This window comes from Hydractinia symbiolongicarpus, chromosome 9 (assembly GCF_029227915.1).
Source record: "Hydractinia symbiolongicarpus strain clone_291-10 chromosome 9, HSymV2.1, whole genome shotgun sequence".
NCBI lineage: Eukaryota > Metazoa > Cnidaria > Hydrozoa > Anthoathecata > Hydractiniidae > Hydractinia > Hydractinia symbiolongicarpus.
This window is the reverse complement of record NC_079883.1, coordinates 5,799,298-5,819,682: the sequence shown is the minus strand read 5'-3', so window position 1 is coordinate 5,819,682 and position 20,385 is coordinate 5,799,298. Positions and strand designations below refer to the sequence as shown.

The following is a 20,385-nucleotide window of genomic DNA, read 5'->3' as shown; positions in this document are numbered from 1 at the left end:
GATAGGACTACAAGGTGATGCACTGCAGGATTATCAAGGAGGGAGGATTTTATTAGTCCGTGGCGGAATGACTGAAATACCAAAGAGGTAAGATATCAAGTAAGAGACAGTAATGTAGTAAACACGCGCACACCGTATGATTAAAAGTAGTTTGGACAGTTTCAGAAACAAATTAGTATCGAAGTTTTTCCAATTAATAGACATTTTGAGTCTGAAAATTCAGACATGTTTTTGTATTGACTGGGTCAGACAATATTTATGATTAGCGGTTTTGTCAGACGGTATCGAAGTTTATCAAAACAAAAGCATATTTTTTTTACAGAAAAATCAAAATTATAAAAATAAATGTATTTTGCAATTGCCTGGTGATATCTTCGAAATGCGTTTTGATTGTTTGTGGTGAACTGTCTACAGAGCTAGTTTTGTAACTTCAGTTTAGTGTTTTCAACAGTAATTAATTTTCCTGCTGCTCCAAACTGCCTTTTATCTTTTGAGAAGCGTAACTCGAAACATATTTTCTGTAACCACAGGAAAGCTTTTTGCATCTATAGCCATTTGGCAGTTATAGAAGGCACGTTTAAGAGGTCAAGGTTGCATGAAAATGAGTAGTTTGTTACAGCTTTCGAAATTTCTTCACAAGTGGGTTACCTTTGCAACTTTCTTACACGGAAAGTTACACGGATTGTTTCTGTTGTTGAAAGGCCAAGGTTTCTTGTGTGACACATTGTTCCTTGATTTCCTTTCACCATCTGTTTGTTTCTGTTAAAATTTACATTAGATTGAAAGCCCGCTACTTTTGCTCGTCCCAGACCGACACAGTTTGAAAAAAGGTCAGTTTGAAAAAAGGGTAATTAGAATAAAATTTAGCGTTGAATGCCAGCAGGTTACGTCACATGTTTTTACCCCTCTTTCAAATTATCGTAATTTTTTGAATAATATACCCCCAATACCCCCACTCCTTTCAATGATTTATTTTGTCATTCTGTACCCTAATCTGTAATCGCATCTCTTCAGAGGACTATTGTTTATTCGAAACATGATCCAGAGTTCATCTCACCAATAAGTATCTTCATTCAGATTATTAGCTGTTGGAAAAATCCACAGAAATTCGGCCGTCGTACATAGATGTCTGGCATAGGTATTTCATCCACCTTTGTTTATCTGTTAGCATAAAAAATAAATTGCTCTGCAAAAGTTTTAAAATAACGCTGCGGTGCAGGTGCAGTCATTTTGTAGAGACAAAACAGGAGTATTATTAGGAAAAAAACAATGTGAAATAAAAGACTGTTTTTATAATGTCTAGTCTGAAAATGAAAAACTGTTTGTAAACATGACGAAGTAAAGTAACTGTAGCGCAGCTTAAATTAACATCGCTCGCTTTTTAATTATTACACTCGATGACACAAATTAACGATATTTTTAAGAAAGGTAGATTGGAGGATTTTCCTCACAGGTTAAGATAAGTAATAATAATAATAATAATAATCTTGCTGGGAGAGAGGTATAAGATGCCCTTTGAGTAAATTTTATTTATCTTGGCCCGAGATTGCAGCTAGGTAATTCATGGCCAATATCCACTTTTTCCTACTGAATATATGCCAGTAAATAACCTCATTAACCTGGATATCCAGCTAGCATATAGTTATCTCATTTTTTTCGTTTAAATTAACTATCCAGAATATAACGGTTCTAGCCAGATAAGTCTAGAATCAAACTACACTATTTTGTGTTTTTGAAGTGACAAAGTTTTGGCAAGGGGCGTTTCGGAGAATATTCTACTCGTGGCGGACCGTCAAAATCGTATCAAGTATTGTATTCTTATCAGTTGAAAATTTAAGAAAAAAAGAATTCATATTGGTTTCTCAGAAAATTACAATTCTTAAGGTCCTGTGTAGTTTACGCGTCCAACCTTGGGCTTTCCCTATCTCTCTTCCTTAGGCTTTTCCAAATATTTCCGTCCGCGAAGACAAGACGAAAATCAATAAAACACTTCTGTCTGAAATAATGGTGAACTTCTTTTATTACACATGGGAAATGATCACATTTCTATTATTAGAAAATACTGCAGAATGCCTTTCCTTGAAATAACAGTGTTTACTACTTTCGTCCCACTACAATTGTTCCAGACCTTTATTTTTTTTCTGTTAATGCCTGATGCCGAATTTGGCCTCCTAGCTGAACAACGGGGAAAATAGCTTCCAATTAAATATTGCAAAATATAATGAAAGATTTTAATCAGAAGCGACCAGTGCTTTAGCCAGCTTAAAGGAGAGGCGAACAAAAAAATAAATTTTAAGCGGGAGAATTTTTTTTACAGATTTCTAAATCCTAAAATCTACTAAGATAACTACTCTGATAACAAATAAATAACTATATTTCACAACGTATCTATATATAAAGTATCTATATATTTTCAAGCAACGTCTTTACAGAAGTTTAATGGTTGTATGGGGTGAAAATAAGTAGGTTTTGAATGTACTTACCAGCAAACATCAAAAATAAGATCTTTAAATCGGAGTAACTAAAAATATTTTACGTACTATAGTATCGTGGTAACAGCATCTTATAACTTTCGTTTAAACTTCTTTGAACTAAAGAAATGTCATGATCAACAACAATATTTTTTTCATATTTTTAGTCTTTTTTCCACAACATACTAACAACTTCGAACGAGAAAGTTTTTTATGATGAGATGGCGTCAAATTTGAATAAATATACAGACCGGAAACATTATATAACAAATCGCAATATGAAGCTTTCATTCTTTATTTACCAATTATTTTCTTTATCTTTACTTGAAAATTTGTTCTGTGAGTTCAGTAGTATAAAATAATAAAAGTATGTTCGTCCCATGTTGTTCAACATTTTATTTTGATCTTCCACTTTTTCTTGTTTAATTACTTTGTGTACATCGACCCGTGACCATCACAAAGAGAAATATTTTTCATTGTTTTATTATTTAGCCGTTTGGCAAATGTGAAGAAATACTCATTTATAAATAATTCAGCACTCACAAAGATGTAAACAAAATTGATTTATAGTGAATAATGGGTTTATGAAGCATGACCAAGCCAAACAGTCTGGTCTTTAAAATCAACACTCATGATAACTTTAAACAGTTGTTCTTTTTCATTTCGGGAAGGCGAGGCGCTCTTTGTCCCAATATTAAAAATAGATAACAGGCGCTGGAAACGTGGTTGCTGAGAAAGCAACAATACAGACTGTTGTGAAAATCTTGTTCCTTCCTTTCATCAGCGATGGTCTGACCACCATGCTATCATACATTAATGCAACCGTGTATTTTCATACCTTAGCAGATCCAGTATTTCAAGTAAGTTTCTTTTTACCTAAATTGTTAGATGGCTTTGATCGACTTGTTGTTAAATATATTATTTTAAGCCAAATGCATGCAACGTATTTTCGAATTGTTTCCAAAGAAGAAGAAGATTTTAGCTTTCTTATCCTTCTTCGATTTATGTTTAAATGAAACTGTTAATAAGCGCGACAAATTCACCCTTTCAGCAGATACGATCACGAGTCAAAACAAGTTAAATAAAAGAGTCAAAAGTTCGCACTAAGCTTTTTGTGCTATTTCTCCACCTTAATACCAGGACGTGTTACCTTCCTCTGCACAAGGAAGATGGTATCAAACCCAGGGTATCTATGTGTTCATACCCGTTGCCTCCCTTCTCCGCAGAGTTTTTATTACTTCGTGCAAACGGGAGGAAGAAATACAGATTAACCAAATATATTCGTCGGAAGAATTGGAGCTAATGTTTTACTTTTGCGGAAAATATTGGGGGTTTTATTGCGCTTTTAAAGATTGGATCACAATATCGGTACATTTTTAAACCAGATGTTGTTAACTGGAAAAATGGTTGCATTTGTTGTAAGCACTGGAGCTCCAATGAGAGACTTTAGTGACAGACTTAAAAAGAACAAAGAAATTTTCAGAAGTTTGAACAGAAATAAGAAACAGCTACAGGTGAACCCGGGCTACCGAGTAATCTCCTTTATTAAAACTCTTAATTTGTGTGTTTAAAAATGGATGCACGCAGCTTCATTTTGGATCCCACGCTGAGTAAATAATTTGCTGGCGAGCAAACCCGTGGATAATATTCTGGCCAGTGATTTAAAATACCGAAAGTTAGAAAGATGGAGAACGATTTACCAATTTAAAATGTTCTCCTACTGCGTTACTTTTTTATTTAAAGCCGCGCTAAAACAATGGGAAATGAAGATAAACCACAATGGGATTTATTTGCAAAAAAAGCTCTTTTGTTTGTCGGTAAATTACAATCTTTAAATTAAACGAAAACAAAACAAGCTCTCAGCAGCAGATGTTTTTAGTTATGCTAAATTGACATTTTTGAATCGGTGAATAACGAGATGTATTAGAATGATTATATGAACGATGGAGGGTGTTAGTTAATCATAATTTGAAGCTGCAATATTTTTTTTACTGAACATGTTTCGTTTCCTTTACGTTACATGTTTTCTTGGTTTGAAGGATTATAACGATGATGGTAGTTCAAGTTTTTATGAGTGGTGAATTCTTTCAGCGCGACTATTAAACTCTTCTCCTTTGTTTATATTCTTTTGTTTACAAATTTTATGCTTTGTTCCACCCCGCTTAGCTTATGACACTTTCGCGCAGTAAAAAATTTCGCTTTACTAAACAGAAACACAAGGTAAGTGAGAACCAGGCCTTAGACGTTAGGAGGGGTAAAGCTTTAAATATTTAATTGCTTAATTGTATACAATTTAATTATTTTTGAAGAATCAATATTTTTTATACTGATTTGAGGCTTGCTGGTCTCTCCTTAAATTTTAAGTTTTTAACTCTTTAAGTCGTAGTAGCTACTAAATCATCCGAAAAAGTCGTAAAAGGCTACAATACCACTTTCGTTCTCAGACCTAATTTTCACGTTTTTTAAAAAATTGACAGTGTCATTATGCTGATGTTGTTATTTTTATTATTCTCCAGAACATCTACATATTTGTTAGGCTTTAAATTGCCAACAGAAAAAGGTTTTCCTGTCATAGAAATACTGTATCTATAACCTGTGGACAAAGTTTCACCCTCGAAATAATCTCTTGGGACGAGGGTGGATAAGGTTTCTTACGTGACGATGCTTCCATAATGGTAGCCATAATTGTGAATGAATGTATTATACATCGTTATGAAATACTCACACTTTATTCAACGATGAATGTTGTACTCCGTTGGTTGCTATAACAACTTATTATTTTTATTCGTTAATGTTTGAGATTCTGATTAATTATTTACCCTAACTTTTTCACTGTTTTTGCTGCATGACAGTTAAGTAGCTGTCATTAGAGACAAGAGAATTGTTCCAGGTTGTTAGAGGTTCATTTATAATGGAAGCCGGTGTAACATAAACGAAAAATACGTTTAAGTTCTTGTTGTGTTGAAAAAATATCGAAAATAATTATATAGCTACTGAGTTTTAAGTTCAGTTGCTATATAATTTCGCGATTGACAGAAAAGGAAATTTAACTGCGAAATAATTGATCATCTTAGCTTATTATTTCTACTCCTTGCTTCTTTCTGCATGGTCATGTAACAGCTGACGTAGGACCAACAATATGATACGTCATGATCCTGAGATTCGTGCAGGCATGACTGCGCAAATTTGAATCCTCGCAAATTTTAGGAGGCGCGAAAAGGATTAAATAAAATGAACAAAGTGTACAATATTTTTTCAATAATAAGCTTGTCACTTCAAACTGATAAAATTTCATGATACCATGCATATTTTCTCTCTTTAAATCTTTTCTCGCGATATTATGCAAGTGTGTCTTTCAATTCGTGTCCGATGTGTCTAAAGTCTCCAATTTTTTGCGCGCGAAATTAGGCATGCGCAGATTATTGACCCACGCAAATGTACTTATCTTTTTCTTGTTTCAGGTAACACTGAAATACATTTATCCACCATGGAGAAAATGACGCAGGTCATGGTTCAAAACAAAGCGGCTTCTATAAAAGCAGACGTGAAGAAAAATATGACAAGTATACTGGGGGAAAATGAAGAGGAGAAAGAAATAAAAGAGAACAGGAAAAGACAGGATTCTGTCAAAGAAATGGAAGAGCAGAGAGAAAAAGCGAAACAAGAAAGAGATGAAGAACACAGAAAGAAAAATGAAGAACGTGAGAAATTACGAAGTAACATACGTGATAAATATAAACTGAAAGGTAGCAAACATTATGATGGACAATATCACCACACTTCTGCAACGGACTCTAAATTTGCGGAAAATACTGAAAATTTGCAATCAAAAAAGAAAGATTCCTGTTGCGTTCAATAAGTTTAGAACATGATGCGCCAATGTGAATGGGAATACCTGAATCGTCAAATCGTTGCTTTTTGGAGCATTTATAGTTAAAGAGAAGTAAACTTTAAAGTCAAACGTAGCAGGACATCATTTGGTTTGTTGATGTTCGTTCAAATAGGCTTTACAATCAGTAATAACCGCGACCATTTTTCTTGCCCTATCAGAAAGTATTGACAATACAGAACGTTTAAATATGAAAATAAAGATTATTTTAAGTTATTTTCGTTAACAAAAAATGCTTACCAAAGAATGCCCAGTTGTTCATGTAAACAAAATAAAAACAATTAGATTATTTATGGAACAAATGCATCTACCTTTTAAATTATTTATTTTCCAGTCAGTTTGGAAATGATGCATCAACATAATGTGTATAAGTGGCTGCATGTTGTCCATCACATGTTGTTTTTGTTTTTCCCACTTTGGCCAGACTAGCTACGTATTATTACGACGGAGCTTTTTCACGGCTCTAAAAGGCCGGGGAGAAGGTGCAGTGGCTCCTTTTTGTGTCCAACCCAGTTACGAATTGGGTTGATACGTTTTAACGATTTGAGTAAAGATGAGGAATTCTGATTTCTTAGACATTCCACAAATCATTGAAACAAACGTGTACCTTACATGCGTCATTCAGCACCCGTTCTTGAAATACGTGTTCCAAAAGTGGTAATTTCTTTCACATTTCCCTTTTTTCGATAGCGGATTTGAATTGGAAAAAGAGCACGAAGATGTACAGAGTTTGAAACTTGAAGGCGACTTACGTCGATGATAATTAGTTGCATTATTTTAAGTTTCTTCAGCGAAGTGTTTTTGAACTTTTGTCATTTATACGTTTGCCATACAGATCCCTCTGAAAAATCAAGAATTTTGCAATCGAATTTGGCAATCGAATTCTTTTTAATAGAAGAAATTAGGCTCTAGATGTAAAGATACTTTTAAGGAAATCACACGCCTTAGTGGTAAAAGTTTCTAAGCAACTAAGTTGCTAAGGGTTTGAGGCAAATATTTTGTCTCAAAAATTCGATGCTTCATTTTAACTAATTTAAGCAAGCAACCCACACGTGTAATGTTAGCAGATTTGAGGCGGAAATAATATATATGTACATCATTAAATATGATTATGCACAACAGAAATTTACGCATTAATTTTAGGCAAGGTCACATTTCCCGAACAGTGAAAATTCGACGCTAAAAACTCTTCGTAGTCACGCGCGCAATTTTGATACTAAATTTCGTACAGTGTAACGCATAACAATAACCGCAATATTTTCTGACTTGTTTATTGAACAAATTTAAAATGGTTTACATTTACAGGTGTCACAGCCATATGCATCTTTTACGTTTCCATTTGGACAATATATTCTGCATACTGGTGGGCATTCTATAACAGAAGAAATGATATTAATTATTTTTCTAACACTTCTTGACTTTAGTATCATATTAAAATTGCGATTAATAGGAATGTTCTTATCAGAAAAAGCATTGGTAAACAGTGACCACAGTTTGACCAATCAGCTTTTGCCAACTAAAATTTTTTTACCAGCCAACCATTTTTAACAACTTTTTGTAAACAAACAGTGCTTGCTTTGAACAAAGAATCTTCCAAAAATTAATCAATAAAAACGTGATTATGTTGGTATAATTCAATCTCGTCCCCAGGGCTCTTTTTCTCTTTCTGACAATCTCGGACGGCGAAAATCCAAGATGTCAGAAAGAGAAAAAGAGCCGTGGGGACGAAGATGGGTAAAATTAAGTCAGTAAGGATTGATAAAATTTGTACCAGTGTCTAATACTTTTGTCAACTAAAAATATTTAGCGACCTTCTTTTAGTCTCCATTTTTCCCGATAAGGTAATGGGATTTGAAGGAAAATATTAATCTCGTTCTGGGAGCGAAAAGGGGTCCTGGGGACCAGATTGAGAAAATGTTATAAAATTCTAGAAAGGTGACAATAAGCTGAACAAACAATCGGGTTTCATTGAAGTTTTTTGAGTGTTTGCTCATTCAAGACGATGTTTCTTGACAGATGGTTCACCTTTTGCGAGAAATATAAAAACTTTAACAAATTTTGAAGACGTCTAGTAATAAAAATATTGAGCCGACTTTGAGCCGATCTTACTAACCTGTTCGGCACCTGCATATTTCGCAGCCATTTGAGTCAGTTTCAAAACCAAATGGACAATACATTCTGCAGTTTACTCCGGAGCATGGTGGGTCAGCTAAAAGAATGTTAAAATATTTTAAGAAACCGCTTAGTGATCCGATTCGGGAATAGTTGTATTCTTCAATTGTCCTCATTAAGTATTATTTATCCTATTTTTTTCAATTATAATCACATTATTTACACTGGCACACGTTTGGTTTTTAGATACTTTGTTGAACATTTCATCTCCGTTGCTTTTTGGTTATTAGCGCTTTTTTTGGCAAAAACTTTTGGCGGAACAGTGATAAAATAATTAAAATATAAAAAAAATCTTCCAGGGAATCATTTTTCTTAGGGCAATAACAACTGCATACAAAAACCTGTGTCCTTCCCCTGACTTACTCCACAATGAATGTTATTTCATAACGTGAAGTAGCGAAGAGAAGCAAAACGTACTTTAAGTATCGTACCCTTTGAACTTAGCTGGTCTTATACTTTAAACAAGCTTTTCAGTTGTTGTTGTTTTCTTCGTTAATTGAGAATTTAGATTGAGCCAATACTTACTTGGGAAAACGATTCGTGATGGTTTGGCATTTGCAACTGTGCATACCATCAAAACCTGTGAAAAAATAGTCAATGTCATTAACATTCCACAAAAGAGGCAAAAGTGCTTCTTAAAATATTGCGCCTGTCTGTATTTGTCATAATAGTAAAAATCTGTAAATTGGTAATCTGTAAATTGTTGTTAAAAGTTGCTATTATGGGTATTTCTTTCGACATAGTGTATCTTTAAAATAAAGATACACTATGTCGTATCGTCATATCTAATAGGAACTACAAAATACATGTGGAAATCTTACCGTTGCGAGAGCTAGAAACTTGTACATCTTGACCTCGTAGCTACTTCTTCAAACTTACAAGTGTAGTTGGATTGTACGAAGTTTAGCGCAGTCTTTTATAGGGTACGTTTCAGTCGCTCTCGTGAAGCTAAGGAAACAGCTGGTTAAGTAATTTGCAAAACATTTTATAGAAAAATGTTAACAAAATATTGCTTGTTATTAATCATCTTTATTATATTCCAATATTTTGTTAATTAAAATGTTGTTTACCTAAGAAGTCTGTGTAAATAAGTGTCGGTGTTTTTATACAACTAATTTGTTTTGGAAACGTTTTTGTAGTGTAGCGAAATACCATATAATTACGATTTTCATCTTTATTAAATAGTATTTCGAAGAATAAAATAAAGATGAAACAAATTGAAAAAAAATTAATCTGAACTTTTTAATTTGAAGTTCGTGTATGCCCGTTCGTAAAGAAAAAAATGTAATTATATTAAAATTAATCATATTGAATTCCAGGATTAATTCAAAGTTCTGTTTTAAAAATGGACGTGGCAGATACATTTTTCTGTCACTGATATTTCAGAGTGCATGTGAACTACCAATGTGGACAAAGTGACTAACACAAAGACAGTTTTTTTTTGTCATTTTCCACAAACGGGCAAAAGTGTAAAATGGTAAATACTCTGCAGGGGGCAAACCGTAAGGCTTTTGTGCACGCCGAGGTCAGGTGGAAAGCGTTTAAATTTTCCCAGTAGCGCGCCCACACAAGAAATGATTCACCTGAAAGTCCACGTCGTGCGCGAAAGTCTTAAAAAAATTATTGGACTGTGGTCAGTAGCAATTAGCATGTTTCACGTGTATGGATTTAACAAAATCACCTGAGATCCTAAGTGCCATATCTGATGTAAACGACGACAAGTAAACTTTGACAAGTTTTATTGGGATATAAACCTGAAGGTTTTCATCCAAATGAAAAAACCTAAGAAGCGCTGAGAACGAGTTTATTTTTAACGTTTACATATGCTGTTACCGAGGATAGGGGTGGAGGGGTATGCAAGGCGGGGGAAGGGTCTTGGATAAAGCTTGGTATTAATAAAATTTGTGAATTCTTTACATAAAGTCATTTTAACATGGCGAAGATGAACAAAGGTATTCAATGTAGAAAAACATACCCCAGATTAGCTGTATAGTATAGCTAGCTAAATTGCTAAATTGAAAATTATTTGAGCTCTGTTGTAGTACGGTACGATTAAAAAGTGTGTATGACTAGCCAGCCAGCTATTTACGCATGCATGCATGTTTTACTTTCCTTGCCATCTCTCTCCTTTTTACTAGTAACCCTGCATGGACATGATACCCTCCCCTTCAGTTAGGCGTTTTGAACGTGTAGAGAGGGGTAGCACCATATTAAAGTAGCTATAGATGGATTCATGGGTGACGTCTCATTTGTTTACTTTTTAGTTGTAAGGCCACCATCAAAAATATGTTGTGTTCGCGTCCTGAGAAGACCCCGCAAAAATGAGTCGGTCGGGTTGTCGGGCGTATTTTTCTTTGGATTTTCAGATCAGAGCAAGCAAATTGGTTCCCAGGGCCAAGACAGTATACAGTCAGGGATAACCGCAAATTAGGCTATAATAGTCTAATTAGTCTACGATAGCTTATTTAGGCGATTTAACTCTCCTAATTAGGCTATCAACATGGTTTTTGCTGCCTATCGCTGTTCTGTTGCATAATCGCAATGATTTTATTAGCTAAAAACATTCTATAGAACCCCCTTTTCATGGTCCAAATATATTTTTCTTTATTATTTGTGCTGTCAGAAGACATAGCGTTTAGTTTGTTTTCATTAAGAACGCATGTGCTGTGTTACAGCTTCTTTGTTTTACGGCCACGGTTGCTTCTGAAAAAAGGCTAAATTTCCTGCGCGCATATTTTCAACATGGTGGCGCATAGCCTAAATAGACTATTTCTTGTCTAATTAGCCAATCCAAAGACTTTTGACGTATAATTTTTAGTCCAGTTAAGCAAACTATAAAAAATTTTGCTTGAACGAAGATGATGTTATGAGCAACAAAGCTCCGAAAGAAGATGGCGCGACCAGATGTGGTTTTCGAGATAATCATAAAAGAAGATAGCAAATCGCCTAAATAGGAGATACTCGCCTAAATAGTCTATGAAAAATCTCCTAAATAACCTACTAGCCTAATTTGGCGTGATAGCCTAATTTGCGGTTATCCCTGACTGGTATAGCGGCACTCGATATCGTTTGTAGACCATTTTTCGCCGCCCTGTAAACTGTCAGTAGCTACAGGAGAGTAATTTTCGCGAGTTTTGGTCAATTTTGCATTTGGCACTGGCATTTCCGTAAGAGGGTGCTGATAAGCGGTGGTTGTCCCCCGAAACCGCCCGAAACATTCCCGAAATGCAATTCCTTATAACAAACCATGCGGATGATAGTTGGGAAGAAGGCGCGCTTGAAGAGAAAGGAGTTAATAAAGTTTAGTAACCTTTATCAAAAACCATCAAAACAGTTCTTTTAAGAACTTTGCTACCACATAGTAAGTTTATTTAAATTTAGTTTTTTGAATCATATTAGTGTCTGTTTTTTTCTCTTTTGCGGGCATTGTTCGGGCCTATGCTGGTTTTTTCGGGCAAATAGTTGAAAACGCTGAATACTCGACCGAAAACACCCGCACTTTTTACAGCGTATGCGGCTTATCGGCACCCTCTAATTTCCGTGGCAGTTACCTCTCTCGCTAGCTGGCTTACTTCATCACACCAATTATGCAGAATTATGACATCAAAAGTTAGATACTGAAAAAAAATTGCTGGTATTAATGATAATCAGGATGAATAAATATAAAAGCTTACCTTCTGTGACAAAATTTTATTGTCCAAATCCAATTAATATTTGTTTGGATTTAAGAACATTCTTTTCGTAAAATTCGTTTTTATACTTTAGATATAATACAAAGTTTGTCTGTCTTTTTTAATCTTTCAATCTCACTAAATTTAATTTAGCTAACTTTCAGAATATATGTGATGTAGTGATGTATCTGAAAGAAAATGAAAATCCCTTGAAATATTACTACAAAAACTGTGGCCATATATATATTTCATATAATACCTGTGTTGTGTTGTTTTTTTATGGAAAACTCTCTCTATCTATATAATAATACGAAAGTTGTATCCCTCTGTGACCGCCTAAGTGGAGATTTCATTTTCCTTTGATGTTGCCAAAACAGTTATGTCTAATTTGGTAATCCTTCTGACGTTATAGTGTGACATTTTATGCCCATTTTTGCAGCAACCATTATACATCTAGGCCAAGTCATCAAGTATATATATTTTAACCAGTAGTATATGGAAATCTTTGGTATGAGAATTATCATACATAAACACAAAAATGCTGTATGGGCATGCATGAATGTCATCTTAGGTAAGGCCTGCGCAATCTGTGCACAAATCTCTATTTTTGACCTTATACTTTTAAGACCATTTTCTTTAGATCATGAATTTGCCTCAAAATAAAAATCAAATTCAGTATGTATTAGCAGGAAGTGTTCCTGCAAGTAACCTGAAATTTCTTTTACATCGCTTGCGTGGATTATGTGAGCAGGCAGCTGTATCAGATAATTGCTTTGAGGATCATGAAGCAGTTTATACTATAAAAGTAAGTTTAGTACTGTGAAATATGTCACTTGATGTGCATATTTTACTTCTTTTTTTTAAGTTTATCTACTTGTATCTTCGGGGCTGTTTGGTTATGTATGTTTGGCGTGAACATTTTGGACAATTTTTTGTGCAGCATATAACAACAACTAAAATTCAAAAGAGACTATTACTTGTAATACATTGTGGAAGCTTACTATATACTCGTTCTTTGTCTTCCAAAACATTTTGGAAGGAGGTCTTCAAAAAGATGTGCATTAATAAAAGCTTGCTGTAAAGCTAGCAAGTATGTTTATGCTTATTAAACTGGTGATAAATATAACACGTATATATGTTGTATATACATCAAAGATTTACATTTTTTGTTTAGAGTTCTACCACTAGTTCGAGTTCAGTTTCATTTCGAGTTCGCCGTTCTCTTGCACATACAGACGCCCCACACCAAGTTCGATACCTAGGTAAGTAAACCTTTAACAATTTTTTGTTAAAAGGATGTTTGGTGCAAAATGTGAAAAATCATTTTTTTATGAAAGAGTGCAACTCAAATGCTTTTATCACTCAGAAAGAAAGAGTTGTCTCAGGGTATGTTCAGTAAGTGAACGGAGAAAGGTAACCTAATTGAAAATTTCTTTACATTCGCCACATTAAAAAAAAATCAAGAAAACCACCTCTCCTCTTTTGTTACACCCTCACCCTATTTTCTCAGTAGAATTGTGACGTGAAAGAAAATGACATGTGTATTTTACAATAACCCAAGTTATTTCCCCTGTAACCATAGTTTTCTGCAATATAGTTTTCTAATTGCTTTCTGACACAAAAATCTAATTTTTAAGTTTATTGTTGTTGAGTAAACGATGCAATCGTGTTGAGAAGTTATTTTGACGTCATAAATTTTATATAAAATGCTGTGATTAAAGTATTTTTAAGAGCGCCAAGGAAGTGGAAAATTGTAAAAAGGGTTTTTATTAGAGCTAATTCGCTTCTTGTTGTTATAGGTGCGGTAGAAGGTAACGATAAAAACCGTGCTGCAACGATGAGGAATTGTATCGAAGTCGACACAAACGATAGTATAACGAGCTTTCTCGAGCAAATTGGTTTTCAATTCGATCACGAAACTATTTTGCGTGGCTTTTTGTTTCGAAAAGGCGCGATGCGAATTACAGTATCGCGTTTGCATAAAATACCAGAGAAAGGTGTTTTCAGTAACATGTTACCGATGACGGATTCGTATTTAGTTGAACTAACGTTAAACACGCTTGTTCAGCAAGACTCGCTTTGTCTCGAAATGAGAGCGTTCGCGGAGCATTTAAAACCGATCGTATTGTTAGAAAAGATTGAACCAAAAAGGTAGTGTGAAAGAAAATTATTTTATATTGTTTTTTTTTGTATATATCATATTTACAGAACTAAAAATGTTATATTGTATTGTTGTTGTTGTAAAATCTCCTTATATGATGGCAAAATTTCTCCTTAATAGCCTAACAGTAGTCGCTCTGTCTTGGGATTGACCATCCTGACAATGCATTAGAACAGAAACTTTCGCGAATTTTGGCTAAATTCATGAAATTTATTGCTCGCAAAATTTTCGAAAAGTATCTAATTGCAAACGTTTTTGTTTGCAAAATCTTGTAATTGTGGACCTTTCGCGAAAGTTGATGTTCCTAATGTAGTCGTGAAAGTTTCAGCACTTAAAAAAGTACATTCGACACACAATAAGTTTTTTTTAAAACAATTCAAGGCAAAACTTTAAATCATTTTTATAGTTTTTCGTGGAAATGAACTTGCGCAAAATAATACATGTTTCTTTAAATAGTTTGTGGTCATAAAATATCAACAACGATAGAAACCCACATGATTTTAAATCTGTTCAAAGACTTGGTTAACGATTACTACACAAAACCTTTTCAAGTGAAAAGGAATTTTTTGAATTTTACGTAGAGTCCAACTTTTACGAATTTTAGCTAAAAATCTCTTCCTGCAAATGCCAAGTTAAACAAATTGCTTCGTAGCCTTGAGGCCACACATCCCTTCATGATACTTCCCCCCACTTCTTCAGCAATGTTCCCATATCAAAATACACGTTTTCTTATAACAATATGCTTTATAGGGGGATGTTAGGCTGGAAATATCAGGTTTAAAACAATAGAATTGTTGTTTAGAACAATGGAAAAATAAAAATAATAACCAGCGTAACAAGAAATTTGGTATTCTTTTAAAAGCGTAAATTATTGTTTAAACTTTGATGTTTTTCAGAAAACAGACTTATTGTGTGTTCGGCTCGCGACGAACACGATCAAAAGGGTCAGGGTGGAACTCACAATATCAGCACTGTGTCGTTGAAGAAATGTTAAGCAACGGCTAAACAACTTGATGGCCATAAAAATCCCCTTCCTTAAGCAACTAAAGGGTTGACCCCAAAATTTTGGTGGCTGCTATAAAAAAAAACGTTTTGATATGAGATATATCAAAACCTTTAGGAACCAGGGTGATTTCGTAGAAAAATCCAAGACCGGAGTAAGGAAAATCAAAAGACATCTAAACTTCAAACAATGAAATTCTTTTAGTTTAACTTGAATGCAAAGCCAGCTCTGCTACTTATCTGAAAAATAGGTCTGTTACAAAAATAATTAGTGACTTATATTCTCATTAGGTTTGCGTAAACAAGGTTAAAATGTTTGATTTTAATATTATTAACTTTATATTTGTAGTTTAAGCTTTTTAAAAAAATTTGACTAAGAAAGTTGATCAATCGTGAAAGAATCGGTGCGACAAAAAATGGGAAAAACAAATTCAAATTTTGTGTTCACTTTTTGTTAAAAATTTTTTTTCATGAGAACAAATGTATTGCCTTTAGAGCCACTGATGAACTTTTAAATTTCGTAACAGACCCTGTTATTATATTATTTTGGTATACTATATATAATACAATACAATTTCAAGTAATTCGCTTTAACATGTCGTGTTTCCACAGAAGTCCAAGAACTTAACAAGAAGTTTACTGTTAATCTCAAAACTGACAATCTGAAGCGATAGGTACTACATGTTGAAATGTGTGTGGCGCTCCTGTTGAGTAATCACTTCGGTATTTCTTTTACATGGACATCGTTTGGATGTGATCAAAAGATTGACTAAAATACAGGCCAGCGAAAAAGAAAACATTGTACCAACGGTGATGTAAAATGTGTAGTGCGTCGCTGAGAAGGGAGAGCTGTGTTGATGTTGAATCTTGTATTTAGAAAAATTCGAATCATAAAAATCCTAGATGATAAGAAAGAAGGGCATATAGCTAAGGATCCAGTTTGCTGGTCATTTTCAGACATAATGGAATGTTGGTTAGAGAACCTCTTGAACTGCATGCATAAGGACGTTACTGTCATCTTTTGATGTTACATGAGTAAAAGACGTCAACTATTCTTATTCTCGTGAAAGGGCATCTTGTCACTTTTCTAACATTAGAACGAGCGATATAATCACCTTTAGGGGAAGGGTACTGGGCACGAGAATGATTACTACATACCATATACAACGATCGTCCAGTCATTATACTTCTGCTATCTTGATTCGCCTCAAAAAATGTTTTCAGCATGCCTATAATGTTGGAATTGCTAACCAACCCAAGTGCGTTATGTTCCAATTTTGTTGTCATCTTTACATTGAATGAGGAATCATGTTGTTTCACCTCTTCTAAGTAATGAAATGCCTCAAGATCTTCCATTGCCATTGCTAAAAAGACACAAAAATAAAAATATTTGGTTTTATTTTTTATTTTTCTCCCACATTTTATTTCTGCTCTCTAATTTTATGAAACCACCTACGTTTTTAAGTAAACTGAAAAAGTGTAATGAGTACTTAGGTAAGGATGGCCACAACAGCTTTTCCCTGAGGTTACAAAGAAAGTTTAAATATTTTATGCAATCCTAGAGTTCATACTATTTCCACTTTATTTAAAGTCCCTAAAATTTCTAAAATTTCTACATAACACCGCCCGTCCAACCACCCACCTTCCTCATCACAATTAAGTAACTGCTGCTTTCTACCTTCAGTTCTTCGAAACCTACCGTATATCTCCTTCTTTTCATAAGCGGAGATCAGCATATCGATGCTTTCATAATCTAAAGAGAGACATTATACGCATTTAGGTTTTGTTTATGATAAACCAATCAATGTTAGCTCAAAAAATACAAATAATAAGAATTACACGCAAAAGATATTTTTACATTTTGGTTTCGCATTTTCTTGAAGTACACCAACATTTGTCGCAGTTGAATGGCCCAACACTCCTACCTAAAAATTTGCAAATATAAAAGAACACTCAGAATGATATTGTAATCATGTACATTTAAGTGCGACCACGTAATTTTAAGCTTGTGTTGTTTTACAATGGTCCGGCTTTTCTTTCCAAGTTAAGTCGCAGTACACGTTTGGGTATCTTATTGAGCTTCTTGTGCGTTAGCTTTGTGTGGGGGAGCGAGAATCGTGCAAGTTTAAAACAAAAACCAGTTAACCATTTACTCGGGATTAATATTGTATTCATTGTCATGACATTTAATAGAAGATACGCCATTTCCAAGGTGAAACATTTTCCCCTCCAAAGTACTTATAGAACAATGAAATAGAATATTTTTTGGCAGTAGCAAGGCGGTATTTTGCAGACAAGAATACAGAAAAACCGAATACATTCCCTCCTTCCCAAGTGTAATATTAAAGTCACTCTAATCAAGTATTATTTGTACCACTAATATATAGCTCAAATAATTTAATTGAAGTCTTGTTGCTTTTTGATAGAGTAATTTTCAGTTGTCCATGGAACTGGTTTTCACACATTCTAGTCTGCAAATTTCCACGCTGCAATCATAGCCAAAGCTATCCTGATTCGTGTTATATAAGTACTCTCTGAAGCTCAAAAACCATAAGGAATTTTTTACCTTTTAAGTTAGCACATCGTCCACTATATGTATGGAGTCAATATATTATTCCTCGTTTTCCCTCGTAATAACTATATATAAAAGTCAAAGCAATGCCTGAGGATACGAAGTTAGAAACCTGGCATGCACTTACAGTTTCTTTGTAAACATTAAAATCATCATTATCTTTCATTGCGAGGGTAAGTGAAGAAGTTATAGCCGCAGTAAACATATTAAAAACAATGATTCCACTGAAAATCCAACAGACAGCGAATAATCTTGCCGCCACTGAATGTGGTGTACGATCACCGTATCTACATTAGAATATAAATATAAATATGTATGACTTCTTAGAATAGGAAGAAAGGTGCATGGAACGTCCAACCGTGTCAGCAGTGTCTCTCGACATGTGAGTTGTTATTACAGAGCTGCTGTTATCGAAATAATTAAAATGAGCTGTGAACGAGGTTGTGGAATGTTGTTCACCTTCAATGCTGTAGTTCTGAGAAAAATGCATGCGCATATGGAGTCCTGCTTGCATGTTTTATAATTAACACGAAACTAGGTCCTCGTAAAAACGACTCAAATAGCAAGGAGTAGTCAACTTGTAGTAAATAAAAAAGGATCAAGCCGCAGGTATTATAAAACAGCAACAAAACTTCCCTTGTTCAAAAAGTCATACAAAGTTTTACACGAAGACAAACGTGATTAAATAGAATCGGATTGCGCATAAGTTGAGTCTGGTAAATACAAAAACTTAAGCAACATTACGCTTCAGCTAAAATTTTCGTCCACAGAGATTTTCGCCTTCAAAATGGCAAAAACCCCTGGGGACAAGAACAACTGCCAAAAAGTGCTTTAGTTCTCACCCCACTGTTGTCATGGAAACGAATGCCCACCAAAATCCTTCAAACGGTCCCTTTGGAAAACTTCTAGGAAATTGATGACGGTTAAACCACGTATCCTAAAAGCAGTTCAATTTATTTGCACTAGAGAATATTTCACTAATACATTCAGTGAATGAAATGTCTGTCTGCATTCCCATGTTACCTCATGTGTAAAAATAGTCAGCAAATACGTACCCAAAAGGATTTCGCTGATTGGTAGATCAGTTTTTTTTTACAAATAAACCACCAAAGATTGCCGATATATTGCAATTGTTTTTTTGTTCTTTAAGTTGATTAATTTTTTCGAAGATTAATTTTCGCAAATTTCGCAAGTTTTATCCATATTCACCAAAAGGTTTATGCGTGAAAATTCTCTTAAATTCACCAACAGTTCACGAAAATAAATCTTTGTGAGACTTAATCAACTTCTTAGGATGCAGTATGACAGATGCAAAACGAACGTATCAACGCAGAAAATAAGAATTCAGAAAGGATAGAAGGAAAAATAGAATTTTAAAAAATCATCGATTAACAAAAAGAACAAAAATATTACCATCATCCAGATGACTGTACCAGCACATACTGCCATAGCAATCGCTATAACAGCAAGGGGCCATGTTGATAGTGTACTGTCCAGCAAGGGTTCAAGAAGATCTGAATTTGCAACTTTTTTGCCTTTTCTAATAAATAACACTTTTGATATCTGTATGAGAGAGATGTAGGGATTGCCATAAAACATGGAAGCATGCCGTCCATTTTCAACAGGTAGGACAATATCAGCAGTGTTGTTATTGGATAAGTAGGTTACAAACTTTTCTATCCCACCAAGCGCTGGGAGAAAGGTAATGTTATTACAGCCGAGGCAGCAGTGTTCGATTAGAATTTCCTTCAGAAAATCTAATAGGAAAAAGAAATATTATGTTTAACTGATTTATTTTGTTAGTCAAATTTTTAATGCTTTACAGCAAGCAGACCGGTATAGATGACACTTTTATAAATACATTTTTTAAATGAAGGTATTACAGATATTAAGACTGAGAAATCCAGGTTGTAGCAGGCGTTGATTTTGTTGATTTTTTAAGAGGGAATTAAATTAATTTCCGGACTACTCGTATACACTGACATTCGCTTAGAAGCACCAGGAAAGCTGTTGCAAACTGTCTGCGAACTTATAAAACTACATTAGCCACTGCATTAAGTCCCATCATGATTACAGACTGCTACGGCTCTAAAAATAGATTTCAGTGACTTTTTTTCAGAAAGAAACAAACAAACAAACAAACCAAAAAATAAGAATCTATTGTCATTTTTTATGCAAATATTCAGGAACCAATTTTAGATTTTATGAGACGAAGAAAAGATAAAAAACGACAGAAATATATCTTACTGCTCAACACTCCACGAACTTCTCCGTTGGTGTCAGTGTGTATATAGGGTGGGGACTCGGAGAAGAGAACTTTAATGTCACGACCGCATATTGGATTTAGCTTGACTACATTTTCACAGGTAACGTCATCTTTTATCGCGTCTAAGAAGTCATATCTTACATGACAATATTGTGGCCCAAGAAAGCTTGACACGCGTATA

The 20,385-nt window shown here is 34.4% G+C and overlaps 4 protein-coding genes across 4 annotated transcripts; 2 read left to right on the top strand and 2 right to left on the bottom strand.

Moving 5' to 3' along the window:
- Positions 1 to 4,475: 4,475 nt before the first annotated feature.
- Positions 4,476 to 7,196, top strand: LOC130657199 (complexin-like). Its single transcript, XM_057460168.1, has 2 exons — positions 4,476 to 4,691; positions 5,933 to 7,196. The coding sequence occupies exon 2, from the start codon at positions 5,959 to 5,961 to the stop codon at positions 6,328 to 6,330; it is 372 nt and encodes a 123-aa protein (XP_057316151.1). The 5' UTR covers positions 4,476 to 4,691; positions 5,933 to 5,958; the 3' UTR covers positions 6,331 to 7,196.
- A 421-nt stretch (positions 7,197 to 7,617) lies between these two features.
- LOC130657200 (antistasin-like) lies at positions 7,618 to 9,511 on the bottom strand. Its single transcript, XM_057460169.1, has 4 exons — positions 9,354 to 9,511; positions 9,058 to 9,112; positions 8,474 to 8,569; positions 7,618 to 7,732 (listed from the first exon to the last, which is right to left on the bottom strand). The coding sequence occupies exons 1-4, from the start codon at positions 9,378 to 9,380 to the stop codon at positions 7,644 to 7,646; spliced, it is 267 nt and encodes an 88-aa protein (XP_057316152.1). The 5' UTR covers positions 9,381 to 9,511; the 3' UTR covers positions 7,618 to 7,643.
- A 3,111-nt stretch (positions 9,512 to 12,622) lies between these two features.
- Positions 12,623 to 14,489, top strand: LOC130657207 (mediator of RNA polymerase II transcription subunit 18-like). Its single transcript, XM_057460180.1, has 4 exons — positions 12,623 to 12,774; positions 12,844 to 13,008; positions 13,378 to 13,465; positions 14,003 to 14,489. Exons 2-4 carry the CDS (start codon positions 12,847 to 12,849, stop codon positions 14,356 to 14,358), a joined length of 606 nt encoding a protein of 201 aa, XP_057316163.1. The 5' UTR covers positions 12,623 to 12,774; positions 12,844 to 12,846; the 3' UTR covers positions 14,359 to 14,489.
- Positions 14,490 to 15,788: 1,299 nt separating this feature from the next.
- Positions 15,789 to 19,713, bottom strand: LOC130657206 (uncharacterized). Its single transcript, XM_057460179.1, has 7 exons — positions 19,352 to 19,713; positions 18,781 to 18,875; positions 18,066 to 18,225; positions 17,225 to 17,291; positions 17,066 to 17,119; positions 16,525 to 16,730; positions 15,789 to 16,265 (listed from the first exon to the last, which is right to left on the bottom strand). Exons 1-7 carry the CDS (start codon positions 19,535 to 19,537, stop codon positions 16,044 to 16,046), a joined length of 990 nt encoding a protein of 329 aa, XP_057316162.1. The 5' UTR covers positions 19,538 to 19,713; the 3' UTR covers positions 15,789 to 16,043.
- Between the last annotated feature and the right edge of the window lie 672 nt (positions 19,714 to 20,385).